Source organism: Dermacentor andersoni, chromosome 2 (genome assembly GCF_023375885.2).
Source record: "Dermacentor andersoni chromosome 2, qqDerAnde1_hic_scaffold, whole genome shotgun sequence".
Taxonomy (NCBI): Eukaryota; Metazoa; Arthropoda; class Arachnida; order Ixodida; family Ixodidae; genus Dermacentor; species Dermacentor andersoni.
Genome location: NC_092815.1, coordinates 76,068,032 through 76,088,689, shown reverse-complemented (window position 1 = coordinate 76,088,689; position 20,658 = coordinate 76,068,032). Strand labels below are relative to the sequence as shown.

Here is a 20,658-nt window from a genome sequence, read left to right as displayed (position 1 = left end):
GTGGCCCATTCCATCATATTGATTCTTTTTTTTCTTCAGAGCGTATGTTTAAAGCGCATGTGTCAGTGGATGATTGATACGCTGTTATGCCCTGCGGCCCGTTGTGTGTGTGCACTTTAAGACGACTAAAAGGTCAGTTTAAAAGCACAAAACACCACAAAATGCGATGGAGTGCCCATCTACGCGGGACACTCCTTTTATAAGTGTACACTAAAGCGTTTCTCGAACTCTGAGCTTTAACCAGTAGTCCATAGCCTTCAACTTCAGAAACGTTTTCTTTTCTTTTCCACTTTCTGTCTTTCTTCCTTTCTTTCTTTCCTTCTTCATTTGCGTGGGGTGATTTGAGCGTGCCACGTCAGAAGAGTAATTATTCACTGTAGTGCACTCTGTCTGTATTGTATGAGCAATTAAGACGACGAAAAGGTCGCGTTACAGCTACAAGTGACATACACTAAATGAAAAATTCCGCTTCCAAGAATTACGTCATGCAAGAATAGCGATTTATAAAGTTGCAGGGCTAGTCGTCTGAAAACACGTTTTAACGTTATAGCTGTTCGTAAGACCAGATGACAGCCAATTTATTGTTGAAGACATAAGGCCAATGGCAGGCATTATTTACGAATGGAATACCTTACGAGTTCGCCCCTAGGGCCAAATTCACAAATATTTTTGTACGTAAGTGCTCGCCGTGGCTGGCACGACTTCCTGGTACCTTCGCTTGCGAACATTTCTAGCGTAAAAGCTTTTTTGTGAATGCGGGCCCAAGGGACGATATCCCACAATTTTTCGTTCGTAGGTGCTCCTTGCCATTGGTCAGTCACCTTCGTTGATATGACCAGCATCAGAGTTGCCTGTAATTCGCTCTTACGAACTATTCTACTCTAAGAGCTTTTTTTGCGACTACGGGTCCAGGGTCAGCATCCACAACAACGTTGTTAGGCTCGCAAGGGCCAGGCATTAACGATTTCGGACGTACTAGTCAAGGTCAAATAGCTATTACGAACGAAAGGCCTTCGTGAAATCGACATCAGGCCACGTATTCACAAGGAACGATTATGCTAGAATTTTTCGTAAGAGCAAATCTAGCCAATCGTGATGCTGCGTATATTATTAGCGAAAGCGGCCGGCCAATTACAAAAAAAGAGTCCTTTTATATGAAAAGCTTGGTGAATTCGGCCCCAGAACCATTATTCACAAAAAAACTTTTATGCTATAATTGTTCGGAAGAAAAAATTCCAACCAATCCTGATGCCCGACACACCCTTAGTGAAGGCGACCGGCCAACAATAAATTGCATTTACGGACGAGAAGCTTTGTGAATTCAGCAACTCTTCCTGCACGTCTGCAACCGCGAACGAGTCGTCATTTGTTCTTCATCAATCAGACGTCTGTTCCAGCAATGCCACAGTACCATGGCCCTTTAAAAACGATACTTTCCTTGTTCCATCGCATAATTTCACGATCACTGTTTGGCAACGTCATGTGGCCGAGATAACTATTGAATAAAAGGATGCCGTCAAGATGGGACATATAAGTGATCCTACTATACAAGGGCGCACACTTCAAAAGCCAATAGTTGTCATGACTTTGGCGATGTAACGTACTAACGCTTTCCTAAGAATTAAACGAGACAGTGCATGACCTACGTGAAATTCTGCCGACCAGCGAAGTAGTAACAACAATCACCATGCGTAATGATAGTATTTAACATTCTAAACAATTATCTTTGTAACGTTCTGAAAACCATGGAATGATAGAATTGGAAGCTATAGAGGAGACTAATTATTACCGCACATCAAATTTACGATAGAAAAAGCTGCTTCAAGAACGATAATGTTAGAATCCACAGAGTCATTGAAAATCAGGAAAACAAAACGAAGTTTGGGATAATCCACACACTGCCGTCGTTTTCTGTGCTGAAAAAACAACCATACTGAACCGGGGCGCGTAAAATGGCGCCGCCGATCTGCCTCTATACTCGGCGAAAACTTAAATCAGTGCAAGCTCAACCCACCAAACCGCACTGCATGGGCCTTCAATATGCACCCAGGCCTCGAAAAACAGTTCCACCGTGGAAGCTAGCATTGAAACAAGTTATAGCCTCCGCTGTGACGTCCCGACATTGAGTGATGGTAACTGACTGACGCATACTTACCATTTTTCTTTGACTTAGGCGGTGGATTCGTCGCTGCGTTCTTAGGTTGTCACTGACTATAGTAATTTAAACCCCTTCTAGCCTGCTGTCGCAATATCGCGAAAAACCAAATCCTAAAACGGGAAGCTTAAGTTGGAGAAAAGACTGATTTTGAAGTCACGTATAATCATCCAACAGAAAAAATACTGCCGGTATGTCTTCATCCCTGACTCGGAAAACAACACGCAGCTGCGTCCACTCAGGTGCCGAAATCGCAGCCACCTCCGCAATATGCTCACTATTTTACAGTCTGATATAAAGATTCGAGACGGTTAGCCTGGCAATTCAAGAGTCTGTATACAGTGAGCAAATGCACGGATACTTTCGTGCTCGAACGGCCATTTCACTTTCAGTTTTTCGTAATGAGTCCGCAAATTTCACTCACAGGTTGCAAATGGCGTCACTAACTTTGGATAGTCTAACCCGAAAAGTGCAATTCATGCTTTCTTTAGCCAAAGAAATTCAGGCAATATGAGCATATGCCACGATCGTGGCATCATCAATGCTGCTGCTGCTGCTGCTGCTGCTGCTGCTGCTGCTGCTGCTGCTGCTGCTGCTGCTGCTGCTGCTGCTGCTGCTGCTGCTGCTGCTGCTGCTGCTGCTGCTGCTGCTGATGATGATGATGATGATGATGATGATGATGATGATGATGATGATGATGATGATGATGATGATGATGATGATGATGATGATGATGATGATGATGATGATGATGATGCCGCGATCTCATACCTGGAGGATGAGGCGTTCGAGGAACGGTTTGTACCGGTCCTCCTTCGCCGTGATGGCGGTCAGCTTGGAGCGGGCCTCGGCTATCACCCTGCTAACCAGTTCATTCATGGAGCCCAGCATGCGCAGCCGCGCCGCGTTCTTCATCTGCGACGTCTGGATCTTGCGCATGCGCTCGACCACCTTCTCGCGCTTTGTGACGATGTCTTCGATGCGCTTGCGCTCCAGCGTCAGCATGCGCTGCTTCTCGGCCTTGAACTCGTCATCGGTTTTGGCGTCGATCTCCTTGACCTGAGAGGCGCGACCAAATGCGGCACGCTTAGAGTTTCGCACCGGGAATAATGTCAACGTCGTCTGTATTGCGACTTTTTCCCTAAGCCCTGACGTGGTGCTGCTACGGCAGAACGTGGCATTATGTCAATGCTCCGTATTTATCACGCAAGTAGTGGTGTCGAGAGCAATTCTGGCGCAAGGACAGGTACATAGTTTGGCGGAACTCGTGCTTCTGACGTGTAGATGCGGGAACACGAAAAATATAGGTTCGCTCCTTTACGAAGCGTGAAGAAGAGAAGGGCTGGACTATTCGGTCATTCCAGCGACTATAGGCGGCGCGGCGGTAGGTCAAAATGGCTGCCGAGACGGTGATAAGGCGATCTCGCAAGCGTGTGCATCTCAAGTAGCAATGCACGTCAGTCCCTCTTGTTTCACTGCAAACCATACTTTCTCTCTCGCTAAAGAGACGCAAAGGTGTGTCAAGGAAGACGAAGCTGCGTTCAACGCCGGTCACATCATATGCTGCGGCATCGAGTCCATTAGAGACGATGCTTGCAAAGGGGAGCGCAGAAGCGCTGCGGAACAAGGAGATATGGGCAGGAAGAACGCTCACTTGCGATTAAGTATATTTTCAGAGACAAACTGCCGGGAACGTTAGTGCGCATGCGCTGTCATCGAGAATTGTAAAAAAAAAAATGTTTACATTTTTATATATATATATATATATATATATATATATATATATATATATATATATATATATATATATATATATATATATATATATATATATATATATATATATATATATATATATATATAAAATTCGCCTAACAACGGGGCATGCGTCACTACATCAATAATGACAGCTATAGTGTAGGTGATAGCAACAACGGCACGTGCAAGTGGCCTGACAAAAGTAGAAACTTCAGCCAAGGGCGAGGAACGTAAATTCCTTATCCTTCAGATGCACTGTGGGGGGGGCACTAATACAAAGGTTAGCATGAGCGGGAATCTGGCCCACCTCGAGGATTTCCCTTTCGACTCTCGAGTCTGCTTTTGGACCTGCTTTTAATCTCGGTTTTATTGAAAAGGGGCTTACAGCCACAATCCTTGCAGTGCGCAGGAAGGAGCGCGGAGTTTCTCAGGGCCTTTAAAGATGAAGAATGTTCTCTTAACCTTTCATTTATACAGCGCCCCGTTTGCCCAATGTAAACTTTCCCACAGTCGAGTGGTATCTTATGTACCACCTCGGTAGCACACGAGGCGAGCGGTTTCGTGTGTTTCTTTTCACAGGTCTTGTTCTTCTTATGGCCGTTTTGCAAGGGCGCACAACCGAGACAGCTTGAGAGGAGCTGTGAAGACGAGGCCAACGCCGTGTTTCTTCCCGACCCTTTTTAGGTTGAGTGAAATCGTTTTGTCACTGAAAATATACTTAGTTACAAGTGAGCGTCTTTCCTGTCCACGTCTCCTTTTTCCGCAACGCTTCTGCGCTCCGCTTTGCAAAAATAATGTCAGATCAACTAGCCCAACAGCTTACTATTCCATTAGAGACACCGAGGTCAGCGTCGAATCGCTCTGCCTGCAGACGAGTGCAGTCAAGGGCCCGCCGCACTGCGTTAACGCCGCAGCACGTGAAGGTACAGGCTCTGTAAAGGTCAGTATGTCGTTACTAGCCTTGAAAATGCTCACGGAAATGAAGCCATATATGTGTGTTTTCGCAAACACTTAGTAAACGCAAGCGCATACTGGTAACAGACGTTAGTTGTTTTTCAAGCGCTCCTGTTTTCAACAAATTAAACTGTGCAGTAAGAAACAAACTTTAGCCAATTTCGAAATGTAAATTTTAAAAAAGCACGGCTGTAAAATACAACAATTTACGAAACTCGTAACGTACAGAGGTGATCACGCTCGTCTAGGGCCTCGAACAGCGTACGGCGGAGCAAATGAACTGAAATTTAGCATAGCAGTTTGACTAAGGACAAAGTGCTTGCGGCTGAACGGGTTTCACGTTTTTCCACTTGCGTTTCGAGTTGTTTCTTCGTAACTCGGTACCTCCCTTAAAGTTTGTTTTGTCCTTGTGCAGAGCTCGGCTTGATCGCTGTGTACAAGTGGGATCACCTCTGTATGCGATTCAGTGTCTTGCAAATGTAGTACGAGCTTCGGTACTGGTTCCAGTGCCTCAGGTCGTTACGCCTGTCTTAAAGTACATTTTAAAGATACCTTAGCAGTGAACACTCGCTACGGCACAGTTTGAGCACTGCGGCACTCTGCACGTGCCATTACTATTCGTTTTGCCCTCATCGGTGCGTCGATGCCAACCGCCAGACCGAACGACCGAACCGCCGAAGTGCGTCGCAGATTTCTATCACCGGGTGACTGCTTCGGAGGAGAGCCGCGTGGCGCCGCCTGCGTCGCTGGAATGACCGAATAGCTAAATAGAGGAACAGCACTTGTGAAGCACTTCGTTCCTTCCGTTTGTCCTGCCTAATGCGCTGTTACTCTACTGAGTTGAAACATCTGCCAACCAACCAGTTAGCACTCTTTCGTGGTTCGACTGGTGTTTTGTATATACTGCTGGTATTCTTGCTCGGCGTGACCTACATTCTCTCGCTTTGCTCGTAGTGTCTGTTATCTCTTTCTTGCATTTTTGTCCCTGTGACAGATTAGCCGTGGGACACTGTGGAAAGGTGCTTGCTACCCGCCGATGCAGAAGCCAGTTATTCCTGTGCAATGGTGCGTTCCAACTATATCTATGTTGCACTACTGACTTTAGCAGGACACTTGTGCGTGCCAGTGGGGATCTATAGTGTCGGGAATCTTTTCCTCGCGTCTACGCCGCAAAGATGTAATAATGCAAAGTTGCAGGTTGTACGTCATATTCTCACAAAACAGCGCGTTCCTTCGATGCATGCAGGTGCTGGTTTTGCCATTAGAAGCATAGCGCCGCACTTGTAGGTGTACGACTACCTGCACTGTATTGGCACACGGCCACGTGCGACGTTAATCAAAAGCCTGCAGGTCATTTCACATGTACAGCTGTTGGTGAACGTGCAGTGAAATTGCCGTAACACTCCTCCTGCTGCGAGGAGCATGCAACAGGCACTCTAAAAGCACACGGTCCGTGGATGCCGCGCAAATTCTTAATTTTTTGCTAACCGATACACGCAGTCTGAAAGTGATGACTGTAGTGTGGCAGCTTCAAAAACAAGATCGAGAGATCGAGGTGCATGCCGAAGTCGCGAAGTAATGCAGATTTCTTGCGGAAGGTCTCGCTCAGGTGGTGTACCGTACTTTCTTACCTGCCTCTATTAGTACCCACTGAACTCTCTATACTCAATTTGGGGTCAGTATACTTTAGCCAATCGATGTATCTTGTAAGTGCTCTGCAAACTCCGCTGGAGGCCGCATGCGCACAACAAATAGCGCATGAAGGCCACGCATATATTCTTACAAAGCCAATTGGCGAGAAGCAAGAGAACAATTAGCCCTGTTCTTATACACATATTGGCAGGCCCCTTCCGGTGGGCGAATGTGAAGGCTGCTCGAAAGACGCCCTCGCCAATGTTCACGGCAACGTCGGTGATGCCACCGTGCCCAGTGGCACCCTTCGCGACAAGACAGCCCGAATGTTTTCCGAGCAGTTTGTTTGCCCAGCAGAAAGTGCCTCTGCAGAGGGTCATCCTTGCTCTGCTTCCCGTCAGGTTAAAGCCTTTAAGCAAGGACGCGTTAGTTTCGGTTCTTGATTTCCCCAGGCCTTCGGCACAGAGCGTCGAGTGGGTCACACCGTGCATGCCCGAGTGAGGACAGAAGAATTGGAACTTGCGCGCCGTTAAACGATGCCCACCTTGGAATTGATATCGTTCTCGATGTAGGTCAGCAGGTAGGCCATCCTCTTGGCGGCGTCGATTCCGCTGTGCGAGGGTGCGGACGTCGTTGATTTGGACGCCCTTGCCGAGCTTGAGGCGGACTTCTTTTTCTCTGACATGTTTTGACGAGTTCCAGAGCCAATTGCTTGCTTAGGCCAGACGACGCCCAGCTCCGGTTTTCTCCCTCTTCTTCTTCTTCTCCTTTTCTTTTGGTGTATACAGCACGAGCTCGGTTGAGCGGCAGCCAAGGACAGCGAGACCTTTAATAGTGAAAAGGTAATCAGATTTGTCTGAATGGCATGTATTTAAATAGCAGCCGCGTGCTGAGCAGATCGTTTTCAAGGATATCGCTCATTGATTTGCTAAGTCTTCGACAGGATGGCCGTCGCTCTGTTGACGCTTGGCGTTACGTCGCTCAAAAGTTAAAGCATACCGGAAAGTGAACGGCCAAAAAAAGCGTGTATTGGTTCTCTACACTCGTGAGTGACGAAAAAGACTACAATCACAGGCGAGGGATGATGGTGATTGCGTGAAGACTGCGATGAAACGGTGGGGGGGGGAGCAGGTTGCGTTATTCGGCGTTTTAAAGCGCACAGGCGTTTCACTGAGCTCAGCAGGCTGTGCTTCATTTTGATTAAGTCTCCACAGCGTTCGTTCTTCGCACTGCTTTTTTCGCCACGTGTTCAAACTAGGAATTAACTGTGACAAGCCTATAAAAATTTGCCAGAGCATCATGTTGGTAGGCAGTCTAAACACTGACAGCCACCAAGAATGTTATAAATCAAGACTGCTGAAAGTAAGGTCAGATCCAGAAAGTGAAGCCGCGGACGCCACCTTACCATGGGCATCGAATCAGCGGCAACCACATAACCCTAGGCAGTATGTTCCGTTTGTCCCTTCGCCAGTCGCAAACCAAATCATGTGAATCTTTGTTGAAATGTGTCTTTTTATGGAATGTTCACAAGTAGCAACGGTACATTGGCATAATTTTATCATTCGTCGCGAAGTTTCCATATGTCCAAAGCGAGTGATTACTCCTGCCTTGAGATCTTAAATTAACTTTATTTGCCCTGAACTACAATTTATAAAAGCAAAAGTACACGGCAAATAATTGTTGGAGAATATGTCAACTACAGCAACATTATTTGGGACATTTATAAATTTATGTGCCCCTGTTTGGTGTCTCGTGAGAAGTCTACAATTGCCTTGTTATGGTTTCTGTGAAGTCAAGGAAGGGGACCAATATTTACGTTATGCCAACAGGACGTCGCGTCCTATATAAGCAAGATTTCGCATCCCAACCATAGCCCCTGAATGCGTGCATACCCAGAATATTCCTATGACGTTCGGCGTTGAAATGGTCGATTACGAACTGTCGTCATCGGGATGACGTTGCGAAATACTATAGGGCTGCAAACTCTGATGTATTTCGCATACATGCATGGTGCAAGGGCTGAATGGAAACAGAGAGATGCGCTGATGCAATATTTGAAGTGAGAGACATCTTTGAGGTTTACAGGACAACACAATCGTTAGTTGCGAAAGCGAAAGATTTCTAATGGTGCTTATGCAACGAACACTGAACGCGCCTGACGCCTCGCCGAAGTTTTCAGCTCAAAGCATTCGCGGTTTTATGGCGGTTGCACAAGTGCTTTCGAATTGTTCCTCGCGCTCATCTTTTCGCTGTTTCTAAACGCGAACAGAAACATTAGCCCATTTCTGTACCCAAGTCTGAGTTCACTGTCGCAAGTATTCCAGAGCTGCCGCAGTAAATAACTGAGTGTTAGAATTTATTGCAAGTTGTACACTGTTACGAGAGTACAAGTGACAAGTTTGTCCTCAATCTTTTTTTTTTTTTTTCGTCGTATGTTCATGATAGAGGAACGAGACAGCTGAGGCAGGACAGGGGTAAGTGGAGTTCACTGGAAGAGGTTTTCATCTCAAAACGGGATGATTAAAGTAGGCCAAGTACAATAAACTTTGTCACTCAGTTTCGATCGATGCACCCTGCGCACTGTGGAAAATTAGTTAATATAAGATTGCTCATCATGGTCTCTCACATTCCCTGTCGAAATATATGGTACGAATGACGTCGCACGGCAGAAACTACGCGCATTAAGACAGAATGCATGCAATGTGCGTAAGCTCTTGCGGACGTTGCGAGTGCTAGCTTTCACGGCGAAACTGTTTTGCTGGGTTTGGATGCTGATGGGTTTTGACGTGCTTTGATGCTGCGGTGGTTGGACTGTGTAGAGGAAGAATGTGAGGAGGGCGAATGCGGAGAGGAGGTGCGCGTGCGGATGGTGTGCTGTGAGAAGGATGGTGGATGCCGTCATCCGCCGCCGTGGTGTAGAGGCATTGCAGTTGAATGCTTCTGCACAAGGATGGCGGATATGACAAGTTGGAACCGATCCAAAGTTTCTTATCTAAGTTTATCTTTTTCTTATAATTAACTTATCCTAGTTATCCTAGTTATCCACATGGTTTTGATAAATGTTTCTGTTGATGCAAGTCGGGTTGCTACACGCTTCTTCTTTTCTTTTTTTAATGCGTTAGCAATAGGAAAGTCAAAGTGAGAAAAGTATAGGTGTGTGAAGTGTTTATATATATATATATATATATATATATATATATATATATATATATATATATATATATATATATATATATATATATATATATATGCCCGTTTTGTTCATATTTCTTACTACATATGTCTTACGGTTAGTTCCCCGAATTATAAAAAAGAAAGAAAGAAGAAAGAAAGAGTTCCGTTGTTTCTGGAGTCAACAAGAACATTTCTCCATGCCATAACACCACACTGGTACGAACTCTAGCATGATTGCAGCGTTGACGCGATATAGTCGCTTCGCGCAGGAAATGTCACGAGAGAATATAAATGAGGAGGAAGAAGAAGAATCACCGGCCACCACCCGTCGAAGCGCCGAGGCCGGCCACCCATACGAGACGAGCCTACCCAAATCAATCGAGGTCGCCGCAGGGGGCATTAAATGGCGGAAAAGGTTCGGGTTGCGGCAGGCCCCACGGGGGACACCTACCAAATGGTGGCCTTCATCGAACAAGAGGCCGACGAGAAGGTAACCGCTTCAAAATTTGAAGACTTGGTTTGGAGAACGGGGCAGCGTCTGCACGCTCTCTGCGCTATGAGCCAGGCTATCCATGATAGGTCGAATAACCGATTCAGTCAGCGTGATGTGACTGGGATGCAGCAAATCGCAACGTGAGCCGCTATAGATTCTTGTGCCCTCCTGTGCGTCATGCTCGTCCGCAGAACAAATCGGCAATCCCGTCAGTCGTGTGAAAGCATCATGAAGGGCACCTTTATGTAGTACGTTTGCTACGTTTCTGGTACGTGTAAATCGTTCGCTATATCTCTCGTCGCTGTTTCTTCGTCAGCGTGTCGTTTTGCGTCGCGCAAGATAAACATCGTCATTAGGCAGTTTTCCCAGGTTAGCAGTTTTCCCAAGTTAGCAGTTTTCTCAAGTTAGCGCAGACGAGCATTCCTTCGCATGTACGTCTAGGGTAAAGGAGACTTTAAATGTGCATAGAGTGACTGCGTATGACTGCGTTAGCATCGAAGCTAAGCTGTCGCGCGATGCTAAATTTACAGCGCACAGTAGCGATGACCTCAGTGGGAATGATATGTTAGACAGAGTGCCGAGTATGTTAGACAGAGGCAGAGTTCCACAGAGTGTGGGCGTGTCTTGTTTTAATGTGATGGCGGCAAACCCTACCTAATGCCTAAGCGTAAACGCCACTTCCCGTTTTATCCATGAATGCATAATAGGCTTTGCGTTTACACAGTGGTGGGCGAGACGACGTGGCGCTTACGGAAAATCAAGTGGCCTCTATGCATTCTAAAAGCAAATAAACTCTATCAGCCCACTAGAACTCTGATACGCTATTTTATGGCTGCAAAATGTAGTTTTCATTTCCGGTCTCTATTTAGAGAGGAATAGTGCGTCTGCGAACGTCCTGTAGGCATCAATTCTTGAGGCATGACGGTTAGCAACAAGTTGGTCGGCCAGAACATTCACGACGCAGAGCTTCACTTGTGAATCTCTCGTATATAGCGATGATTCCGAGCGAACAGGCCGGTCGGCGGTCACCAATCAGCACGCTTCTGTACAAGAGCTACCGTTATAGTAGCCTGTCGCTCTCGGGCAAGCGCGCGTCCCGGCTTGTGTACCAGCAGTACTGTAAAGAAAGTAAGCAGGCGTATTTAAGCGCGACCTTCACACATCTGCGCGCGCGGCTCGTCCTCGCCGAAGGTGGAGGAGATTGACACCAAGGCCGAGGAGGAGTTCAACACGGAGAAGTGGCGGCTGGTGAAAGAGCAGCGCCGCAAGATCGTCGACTCGTTCTCGGGCAAGGAGAAGCAGGTGGATCGCCAGCGCAAGATCCAGAACTCGCTCATCAAGAACACGGCGCGCCTGCGCATCCTGCAGGCCATGAACGAGCACGTGGCGCGCGTGGTGGCCGAGACCAAGAAGAACCTCGTCTACATCAGCGGCAAGGAGAGCCGCTACAAGCCTTTCCTCGAGAGGCTCATCCTGCAGGTACCAGCTGCCGAAAAAAACGTAGATGAGAATAGCAACGAACGCCTGTTGCGCCTAAATACGTGTAACCGCTATATATAGCCCGTACTTTTGAAAAGCGTGCAAGTAGTCACCAGTGTGCGTTCTTGAGGCCCGGATTGAGCCGATATTACAGATGCGGGTGAACCTGAAAACTAAACGACGCATGGCACGGCTTTCGGAATAGTTGGCCTTTGAACCTATGCTAACAGTATGTGCAACACGGTCCCAGTACGACGGCGATCACGTGCACTCAATCGGTACTGAACAGGTAGAAGCGTCAGCCTAAACGTGTAGCGGGATATTTATATAAAGCCAACAGACAATGAAGCACAGGAAGGCTTCGAGGAAATTGACTGGTTTATTTAATTAAAACGTAGAAGTGGTTATCGATAGGTGTTAAATTTGCGACGAGCTATATATTATTCATAAAGAGAAAGGAGAAATGGAAGTGGAAGAAAATAGAACTTGTCACCGATGGGTGGGAAGCGAACCCAGAAACCTCTGCATAATGCGTACACTGGCGGCAGCTACCTCTGCGTTTACGTTATCGCGTATGTGCTTACAGGTACCAAACGTAACAGTGGGAGTGCTAATGGGCGCATCTCACGCGTCCGTGGCGGTGAATGTATGAAATAATCAAGTATGGAAGTGTGGCCCTTCGGTTAACCTTTGTCTTTTTCGCTCACTGGTACAGCTAAATGAGGTACATGGGACCAACAGTGCCTGTATGGAAAACATCGCGCGACACGGTGGTGATCCATGTCGTGAAACCCGGAAATAACGAAACTGAATAGAACGAATTCCACTTTACCTCGAGCCGTTGGGAAAAGTTGGTTATGTTGGGTCTTATAAGCAAATGCCAGGCTGTAAGGCACAAATATCCATGGTAAAGAATAATTGCAAATAAGGGGGAACTGGTTTGTGATGAAATTACGCTTGAAAGCCGTTGAACTTATTATGTGGGAAGAATACACGGTCTGGTTGAAAGAATGATCGGAAAGATATCGATATTTTGACCTCCTGGGGTTTCTTAATGTACGCTTAAATTGAAGTACCGAGCGTTGTTTGCATTTCGCTTGCATCAAAACGCGGTCGAAAATTGATCCCGTTACCTCGAGCTCAGCACCAGAACGTCAAAGTCGCGGCGCTACCAGGACGGGTAACACAACGCTGCCCGCTGCCGTTAGTGTATCAGTGCTGTTACCATTGATGCGTACTCCAAATCGCGGCGCATGTATCCGCGCCATCACGAGTACGCAGGACACAGCGCAACGATTTTCTGAAAGTTCACCAGGCGGGACTCTTCTCATTGAAGCGCGAATCGCGCCATTCTTCTTGCAGTGTATTTCCTTGCATTCTCGTATATAAGCGTTCGTGTATTATAACTCTGGATCTGTATTCGCATTGTTCGCATATACCCTGCAGCGCGACTGGAAAGAACGGGTACAAGACAACCATGAAAGGGAACCTATCGTTAGAGATAGCGGCCAGTTCATGACACGCGCTTCTTGCGAACTAAAAGCCTCGTGAATTCGAACCGTGAAATCCGTAACTACAAGTTCCCACACCGGAATATGGTTCTTCTTCTTTTTTTTTTTCTTTTATAACGGGTCCTGCAAACTTGCTGTGCCGTTATACTTGGAGGTCACGACGAGGCTACGCGGCGGTGCCTTCCTACATAGTTTCGACGACTATTACGCAACTTGGCCTCGGAAGCAGCTTCATTCGTACCGCGTGGAACTCGGCGCTGCACCGAGACGCGACTCGGATAGGGGCGAAAAAACGTGCGCCGGTGAACGGGGGCGAAAAAAGGAGACCGGAGGAGGAGGGGGGAGTGTAGAGAGAGCGAGAGAGCAAGGAAAATAGTGAGAAACACGTTTTGGGGAAGATGGTGGCTCGGCAGTGTTACGACCGAAGGCGCGCGGCAGCTGCGGCGTCGACACGGAGCCCAGGTTTACGACGCCAGCACCGCGAGTGCAGTCGGAGGAATAATAAAACGGGAATGGGGCTGACGCTCAGGCCCGTCTCGCATTAAGGGTGCTGACGTAAGAGCGGGATCATCTCTAATAGCGCGCACCGACGCAAGAGTCGTTACGGTTTTGCTCGTTATTCGCATATGCAACGATCGCGGCAGTATAGTACACGCCCAGGGACATGTCTCGGCACCGCGCACGTCTGACGATCCGGCCGTCAGCCCTTCGTGCTGCTGTGCTCATTATGCCCCTAAACATCCGAATGAATTCCTCGAGAAGCGGTACGTCGGACGGCAAGGCGAAGGTTCGGCATCGGAGGATAACTTCAAGCTAATTCCACAAGACGGTGCTTCATTGCCGCAGCACGTAACTCGAGTGTTTGAAATCAAAGAAGAGCGTCAAATCAAATAAAGAAAAGTATCGTTAAAGTGGGAAAACCACATATGTTACTTTTTCTTATCGCATCAATGGGATGTCCGCGCGAATTGCATAATGAGCAGGGCGACGTGATCTAGAGCATGTTGTAAGAACAGCTAGTCACCGACGAACAACTGCGGGGGATTCGTTACGAAAGAACGCAACCAGCCTACGACAAACAAGTCACGAGGCTCACCGTCCGCTTTGGTCCCTTCCAATTTGCAAGTTGTCGCCATCGGCAAGCTGCCTTATAAAATATAATAGTTATAATTGCCGGCTAGTTTTTATTATGAATTGCACTAGCATCCGACTAGCTTTGAGAATACCGCCGCAGTGGCCAGATTCGCGGAGTTTCTCGGACTTTATTCACAAAAAATTGCCCATGCCGCGTCGGTTGCCTCGTTGTCACTCCGATTGTGATCGTTAGTGGCGAGCGCCCCACCGTCAGCCACTGCAGCCAGTGCTTTTAGGTGAGAGACAATTTGTGAGTGTAATGTTAATATGCAATGTTGCTGATTTGAAATGTAACATTCAACATGATGATAATGCAATGGTAATATACAATGTCCACGAACGTGCGTAAGTGCTCTTTCCCATTGCCAATAACGCACTTAGGAATGAAAAGATTTGTGAATTCGGCGCTGTTTCACACGAATTGCACGTCACGTGGCATGCCGTGCTTGTTAATCACGTGTCCTCTCTCTCATCGGCCGGCGCCATCGGTGACATACTTTCCGAATATATATCTACAGTATGGGCCCGTATTCTGCATTCACTGTCCGTCTAGAATGGACAGCCGAAGTACCGAGAAACAACGAGAGACGCGGGCGTTTATCATGTTTGGGACGGCTGCCGTCGGTGACATACTATGCAAATCGGGCGTTCATTGTGTTTGGGACGGCTCGCCGGCGCCGTCGCAGGGCCTGTACCGGCTGCTCGACAAGGACGTCGTTCTCTCGTGCCGCAAGAAGGACGAGGCGCTGGTCAAGGCGGCCACCCAGGTTGCCGTCAAGCAGTTCCGCAAGAGGACCAACATACAGGCGAACGTGGCGCTCGACAGCAGCAGGTGGCTGCCCGAGGAGTCGTGCGGAGGCGTGGTGCTCACCTCTCTGAAGGGCCGCAAGAAGGTGGTCAACACGCTCGCGGCGCGCCTCGACCTGATCGCCCAGCACACCCTGCCCGACATCCGGACCCAACTGTTCGGCCCCAACGCGCACAGAAAGTACACCACATAAAAAAAAGACGCCGTGGTGCCCACCCTGTCCGTTGAAGAGGTGGCTTTTTTGTCTTTATTTGCGCAAGATATATTAGTGGTTATATGGCGTTCTGTGTTGACTCCTGTTAGTGATGCCCTTTCGGGCGTGTCTCGTCAAAGCACAAAGCTCCAGTTTGCGAAGCGGTTTTCGATGTGTCATTGACCGGTATTTGTCGTACAAGATCGGATGGTATAGTGCACACTTCGTTGAAATAGAAGTTAGAACAAGTTGATTTTGCGCGATCTGGCCTAATTCGCGAGCGCAGAGACAGTATAACACAAAGAGAGGCGTTTTGAAAGTGTCACGCTGTCCGTGTCATCGTTGGCGTTGGTGCCTTAAATATGCCTGAAGTGGGACATACCTTGCTCGGGAGATGATGAGTGTTCTCCCGCAGACGGGATGTTCCTTCTCCATCAATCAATGTTGACGGGCAATTTATGCTCAATACGCTGGTTCTAGTCAACTCAGCGTAGATGAGCAGCATTTTGCTGGGTCATTCCGTGGTATATGCGACCCTCCTCCTCCCTCCTCCACCCCTTAGGCACACCGATTCACTGCTGGGCAATAGTTCAGGTATCTGCTAAAAGTAAAGGCATTCGGGTGTTCGCGACAGCAAAAGTACCAATTCCATTAGCAAGCACTATAATATCAGATGGTCTTTTCTATATTAAGTGGAAATAGTTGTTTTTGAAATTGCCTGTGGCAGATAGCGCAATCAGGTATGTCACGCCAACGAGATTATATAAAGCGGCGGATATTATTTGAAGAAAACACAATGCAGTATTAGATAATCAACATTAATTTTATAAGTAACGTAGTAATCATTAACTTAGACCACACGAAGTAGTGAACTCGTCTATTCAGTAGAGATTGTCTACTCAGCCCCAGTTATAAAAAATGCGTTCACAAATTCGGTGATGGAATCCATTGACGTTCAAAGTAAAACTTACGAGCATTATGAAAAACTGAGTGTTGATAAGTGTTGACTGGACCATCGATGCATTATTGCCGGCCTCCAAGCAACCGCACTGCATCTAGGGAACTAATTAAAGCTGTCCGGCATGCACATATTTTTTTTTCTTTTTTTTCTCCTTTTTGAGTCTAACAAATTCAATGCAGTTGATACCGGGCGTCTCATATAACTAGCACCAAATCTTTGAAAAGGATTCGTGATGACTAGCGTCTTATTGTTCGCCGTCGTCCTCAGCTACTATGACAATTTTTCTCGGTAAACTTGTTTGGAAAATTAGTTAAACTTAAATTATCGAAGTTTTGTGAAATTCCTTAAGGCGAAGTTGTATTAAACAATGTAACGCGCGTTCCAAAACAGCTGATAGTCGCGTACTTTCAGGCAAGCCGGCGAGGAATGCAAGAAAGTTATATACACTTTGCGGCGCACGACTGTAGCGCATGTCAAAACATATTGCTATAGCAGTTGAATGCGACCGTTAGTCTTATGTGTCTATGATGGACTACTTTAGTTGCATGAAATACCCTGTACGTTTTCAACAGTTTTGTACAATGGAATTTGAGAATGCGTTCTTTCACTGTTTATACGAGCTGACTCGTAGTGGTAACCGTAACAGATGAGCTCCAACTGCTACAGAACTGCACGTAACTAGTCGAAAGAGCGCACTTCAAGCTAGCTTGAGGTCGTCTTCGTCTCCTCGCACGCGAGCAGCCCACACCGCGGAATCTACTTTCCTATGGCTTAGAGAGACTGCAGGGGCAATTTTGAGTGAGCGCGAAAGTTCGCTATGTTAAAGATGTCGGCGCGACTTCATGTACGAGTGCCAGCAACACCGCCATGTATAAATTTTTTTCGCCACTCCCCACCCCTCCGACTACTTTCTTTTCATTCACCGACGTGAACTCAATTTCGTCAATGCAGCTGTCAAAATCAGAAAGGAGGAGTCCGCTAAGCTTTCTGTGCGTTATTATTTTTTTTTTGGAAGCAGGCGTGAAGCACACGTTTTAGATTAGAAAGGAAAGAAGAAGCGTCGCCTCTTTTACTTTGGCATCAGAAACACAGAAAAACATATTCGTTGAGAAAACTTGCCCGCATTAGCACAAGAGGAGCAGAAGATAAAAGCTTTTACGTTGCAGACAGCGGGTACCGTTTGAGCGACACGACTTCAAAAAAGGCGCACCACTTCTCTTTATACCCTGAGGGCGGACCGCATTTATTTTCTTTTTATTGTGAATCTGTCTTCCGTTTTGATATAGGCGGTTAATTAAAGCCCGCGGCGCAAAGCATTTCCTTCGTGTCTAATAAAGTTAGCTGTTCAGGAACAGGATGCGTTCAAGTTGTCCCCTGGCGGAAAGCGAAACACATAAAACGAAAACAAACGCCAAAAAATTCGACGTTCGCCAACGTTTTTTCACTACTTGACTTCATTCTCTCGCAGATGCGCTGAGGTCTTTGTCCTCCCCGCACGCTTCCCCACCAGGCCTTTAGGGGAATAGCTTTCACAATGCAGCCAGCAATAGCTGACGCCTTGGAGTAGAAGCTCGTGCACGTGTACTGGATAAAAGTGCGGCGGATTGCTGTACACACAAAAAAAAAGGCCAAGCGCACTGCGAGCTAAATTTGATGACCTTAAAGAAAGCAACTTGTAAAGGGAGAATGAGAAGATGCTTCTCCGGTGAAATGAGCATCTCTCCTGAAAAAAGAACATTGCTCTGTGGCCTATTTACCTTTCGCGGAAACAAGCGGTGAAAGGCGAACAGCGAAGACTATAGGGTCGACTGAAGAATATAAACAGGGAGGTAATTACAGCAAAAAGAGAAAAAAGAGTCAAGTAGAGGAAATAAACTTTTCAGCTTTTGGCTTTGCCAGCCCGCCGAATCGATACCTGCAAGCCTCGTATAGCTTGCGTCCTGCCCTCTTCGCGGAAAGATCGCAGAATCAGCGTTAAGCAAATGGGTAAGAACTTAAGCTCGTTTCGGCGAACGCAACTTGGCTCGCAGAATTTGAGCGGCACAAAGGAAGGTTGAGAGGTGAAGCGAGAGAAGAAGATTTTGTATTGGTCTGATCTGGGCCCACGACAAGTAACAAGATGGAGGCAAGTATAAGATGCCCGAGGGGTGACCTTGTTTGACGCGCTCGTCCCGCGTACTCGCTTTGTTACAGCAATTGCTCTTAAGGGCACTTCAGCATCGTCTGTCGCGAATATCATCATTGTATTTATTACACTGTTCTTTTTCTTAGATCAACAACTCGCCAGAAACTGATCGCATTGTTCCTTACACCCATGATGGGAATTTTGGATACGCGATGGGCGAGCCGCAGTCGTTGCACCATGTTTGTCGTTGTCGTGCCGTTGTCCTCTCACCAGCAACTGCTGTTTCAGGTGACGCTTCAGGACTTGGGGGTTCTCTAACGTGCCACCAATGCACGGTACACTGGCGTTCTTTTTCTTTTTTTGGCATTTCGCCCCAACGTCGTGCATACGCCAGCAGATGAAAACTTCCAAAGCCTTCATCGTACCCCGAAGAAACGTCCAGACCCAGGAATCCATCGCTCCCCATGGATTCCAATCCCGGGCCGAAATTTGGCCACAAGGAGGCACAATTTGGAGAATAACAGCAAATAGGATACGCGTGTATTTCTTGTAAAACTACTCATTTCCTATGCCTCCTCCTTCGAAACATCGGGAAGCTTTAAAATTTCTTTTCGTATTCCTTGAAGAATTTGGTTTAATGTTGACAAGCTCTAGCCTGTTTATAGCAACACCATCACCTTTGCGTCACCTGTACAGCACATGACCCTATATTTTCTTGCTTTTCCTCTCCTTTGCGGCCCTCCGCTTCCTAGGGTATTTCTGTCCCCGATCCCCGTCCCTATGCGTAGTAGCATGTAGGCACCTACATATACGCCGGCAGAATTCCCTGCATTTAAATAAATAGCTTTCTCTTTCATTCTCATAAAGATTGCTCCTGTTCTTGCTTAGAGTGCCTACAGGTACGGGATGGGCAGTCGTCGCATTTCAGGATGTCAACGATAGACAGATTTTATTGATAGGAAAGACAGGGAGGTCGACCCGAGTTAGTGCGCTCTAGTCTGCTATTCTGCACTGAGGAAGAGGAAAGGGGAGTGAAACTAATTCGGCCAGAAATATTACGGCCCATAAAGAAAAACCTATAAACGCCTAAATGTGTAAACAGCCAAACCAGAATGAGATTGCGCATAGGCGATTATAGTTTGAAAAAAAAAAAGACAACTGCAATTTAGAAACGACGCTGCTACGCAATGACGAAAGGAATGACCGGAGTTGAGTACGTAAACAACACGGTAAGCCAACTAGGGTGTTTACGTTCTCGCGCTGATGTGGGAGTAAATTTCTCTACGTAAAACATACATGGTGAGAGAGGTATAACAGGAGGAGGAGGATGCAACGGAAACGGCATATTGCACCTTGCGCAAAGGAACGAAGCAAAAAAAAAAAAAAACGGAAGAGGCAGGAGGCCAAAATAACGAGCCAAATAGAAAAATGAACGCGACACGAACGAAGCGTAGAAGATTCCACGTGTGCTTAGCGCAGCGCACGGGGCGAGCCAGGGGCGCCCAAGTGGCCGGAAAAGCGGCTGTTTATAGAACGGGCACCGCAGTGCCGCCGCCGCAACCACAGATGAGCATGCACCGCGGGGGCGCGCAATAATTTTCACAAGCAAGCGTGCGGAGCTCGTCGGCTTCTTGCTCGTGACAAATTAGCTTCCGCCACTTATCCGCACATCAGACCGTGACCGCTGCGTCCGGAGGCGAGCAGTAGAGGGAGGAGGAGGAGGAGGAGGAGGAGGAGGAGGAGGGAGACGCTATGGCGTTTTGCGATGGTGCATGCGCTAACAGACACACACATCACGAGGCAGAGAGAAACTATGCAAATGAATTCCCTGAAGAGGTGTAAAGATATGTATGCATAAGCGTGGAAGGATGCCGGCGGACGGTATGGCCGCCGCATCGGTAGCCATGAAAGGTGCTCTTCTTCGTTGTGTGGCGGCGTGCGGGCGTCACTGTGTGTGCTTCCATTCGAAGCTATACGTAGCGCACTGTGTATGAATTGCGTAAAAAGACCTCAAGCTCGGCAAGTTGGCTGACGATTACAGTGAAAAGGAGTGCAACTTGAACACGGACGGGAAGAAGAAATCTTACTGTGTGCCTGTATTCAAGCCGCGTTGCTTTTCGCAGTGTATGGATGACGGAACACTTCTCTGGGGATAGGGCTTGACGCCTCGCAACATTGTGTCTATTTCTTTTAATGCGAAGCATCTCTTAGCGAACGTCTGCCACTTTGAAAGCATCCATCCATCCATCCATCCATCCATCCATCCATCCATCCATCCATC

General features: G+C 47.3%; 3 protein-coding genes across 3 annotated transcripts in view; 2 read left to right on the top strand and 1 right to left on the bottom strand.

Moving 5' to 3' along the window:
* LOC126541799 (uncharacterized) overlaps positions 1-20,658 on the top strand; it is a 484,065-nt gene that overhangs the window by 348,933 nt on the left and 114,474 nt on the right. The window lies entirely within an intron of this gene.
* The window catches only part of LOC140215930 (V-type proton ATPase subunit E-like), a 34,234-nt gene that overhangs the window by 4,105 nt on the left and 9,471 nt on the right, over positions 1-20,658 (bottom strand). Inside the window, exons 2-3 of the mRNA XM_072286253.1 lie at positions 7,044-7,325; positions 2,927-3,214 (exon numbers count right to left, since the gene is read on the bottom strand). Of these exons, the coding sequence (XP_072142354.1) occupies positions 2,927-3,214; positions 7,044-7,184 (429 nt within the window). The 5' untranslated portion in view covers positions 7,185-7,325. The remainder of the gene's footprint in view (positions 1-2,926; positions 3,215-7,043; positions 7,326-20,658) is intronic.
* LOC126541804 (V-type proton ATPase subunit E-like) lies at positions 9,828-15,308 on the top strand. The gene is made up of 3 exons (XM_050188740.3): positions 9,828-10,163; positions 11,358-11,645; positions 14,977-15,308. The coding sequence occupies exons 1-3, from the start codon at positions 10,077-10,079 to the stop codon at positions 15,289-15,291; spliced, it is 690 nt and encodes a 229-aa protein (XP_050044697.1). The 5' UTR covers positions 9,828-10,076; the 3' UTR covers positions 15,292-15,308.

What these genes read in the sequence shown, in the direction of transcription:
- LOC126541804 (XM_050188740.3), top strand. Translation starts at nt 10,077, where the DNA reads ATGGCGGAAAAGGTTCGGGTTGCGGCAGGCCCCACGGGGGACACCTAC. An exon ending in AACAAGAGGCCGACGAGAAG is followed by an intron (nt 10,164 to 11,357) that starts GTAACCGCTTCA and finishes TCCTCGCCGAAG; the next exon opens with GTGGAGGAGATTGACACCAA. An exon ending in TCGAGAGGCTCATCCTGCAG is followed by an intron (nt 11,646 to 14,976) that starts GTACCAGCTGCC and finishes GCGCCGTCGCAG; the next exon opens with GGCCTGTACCGGCTGCTCGA.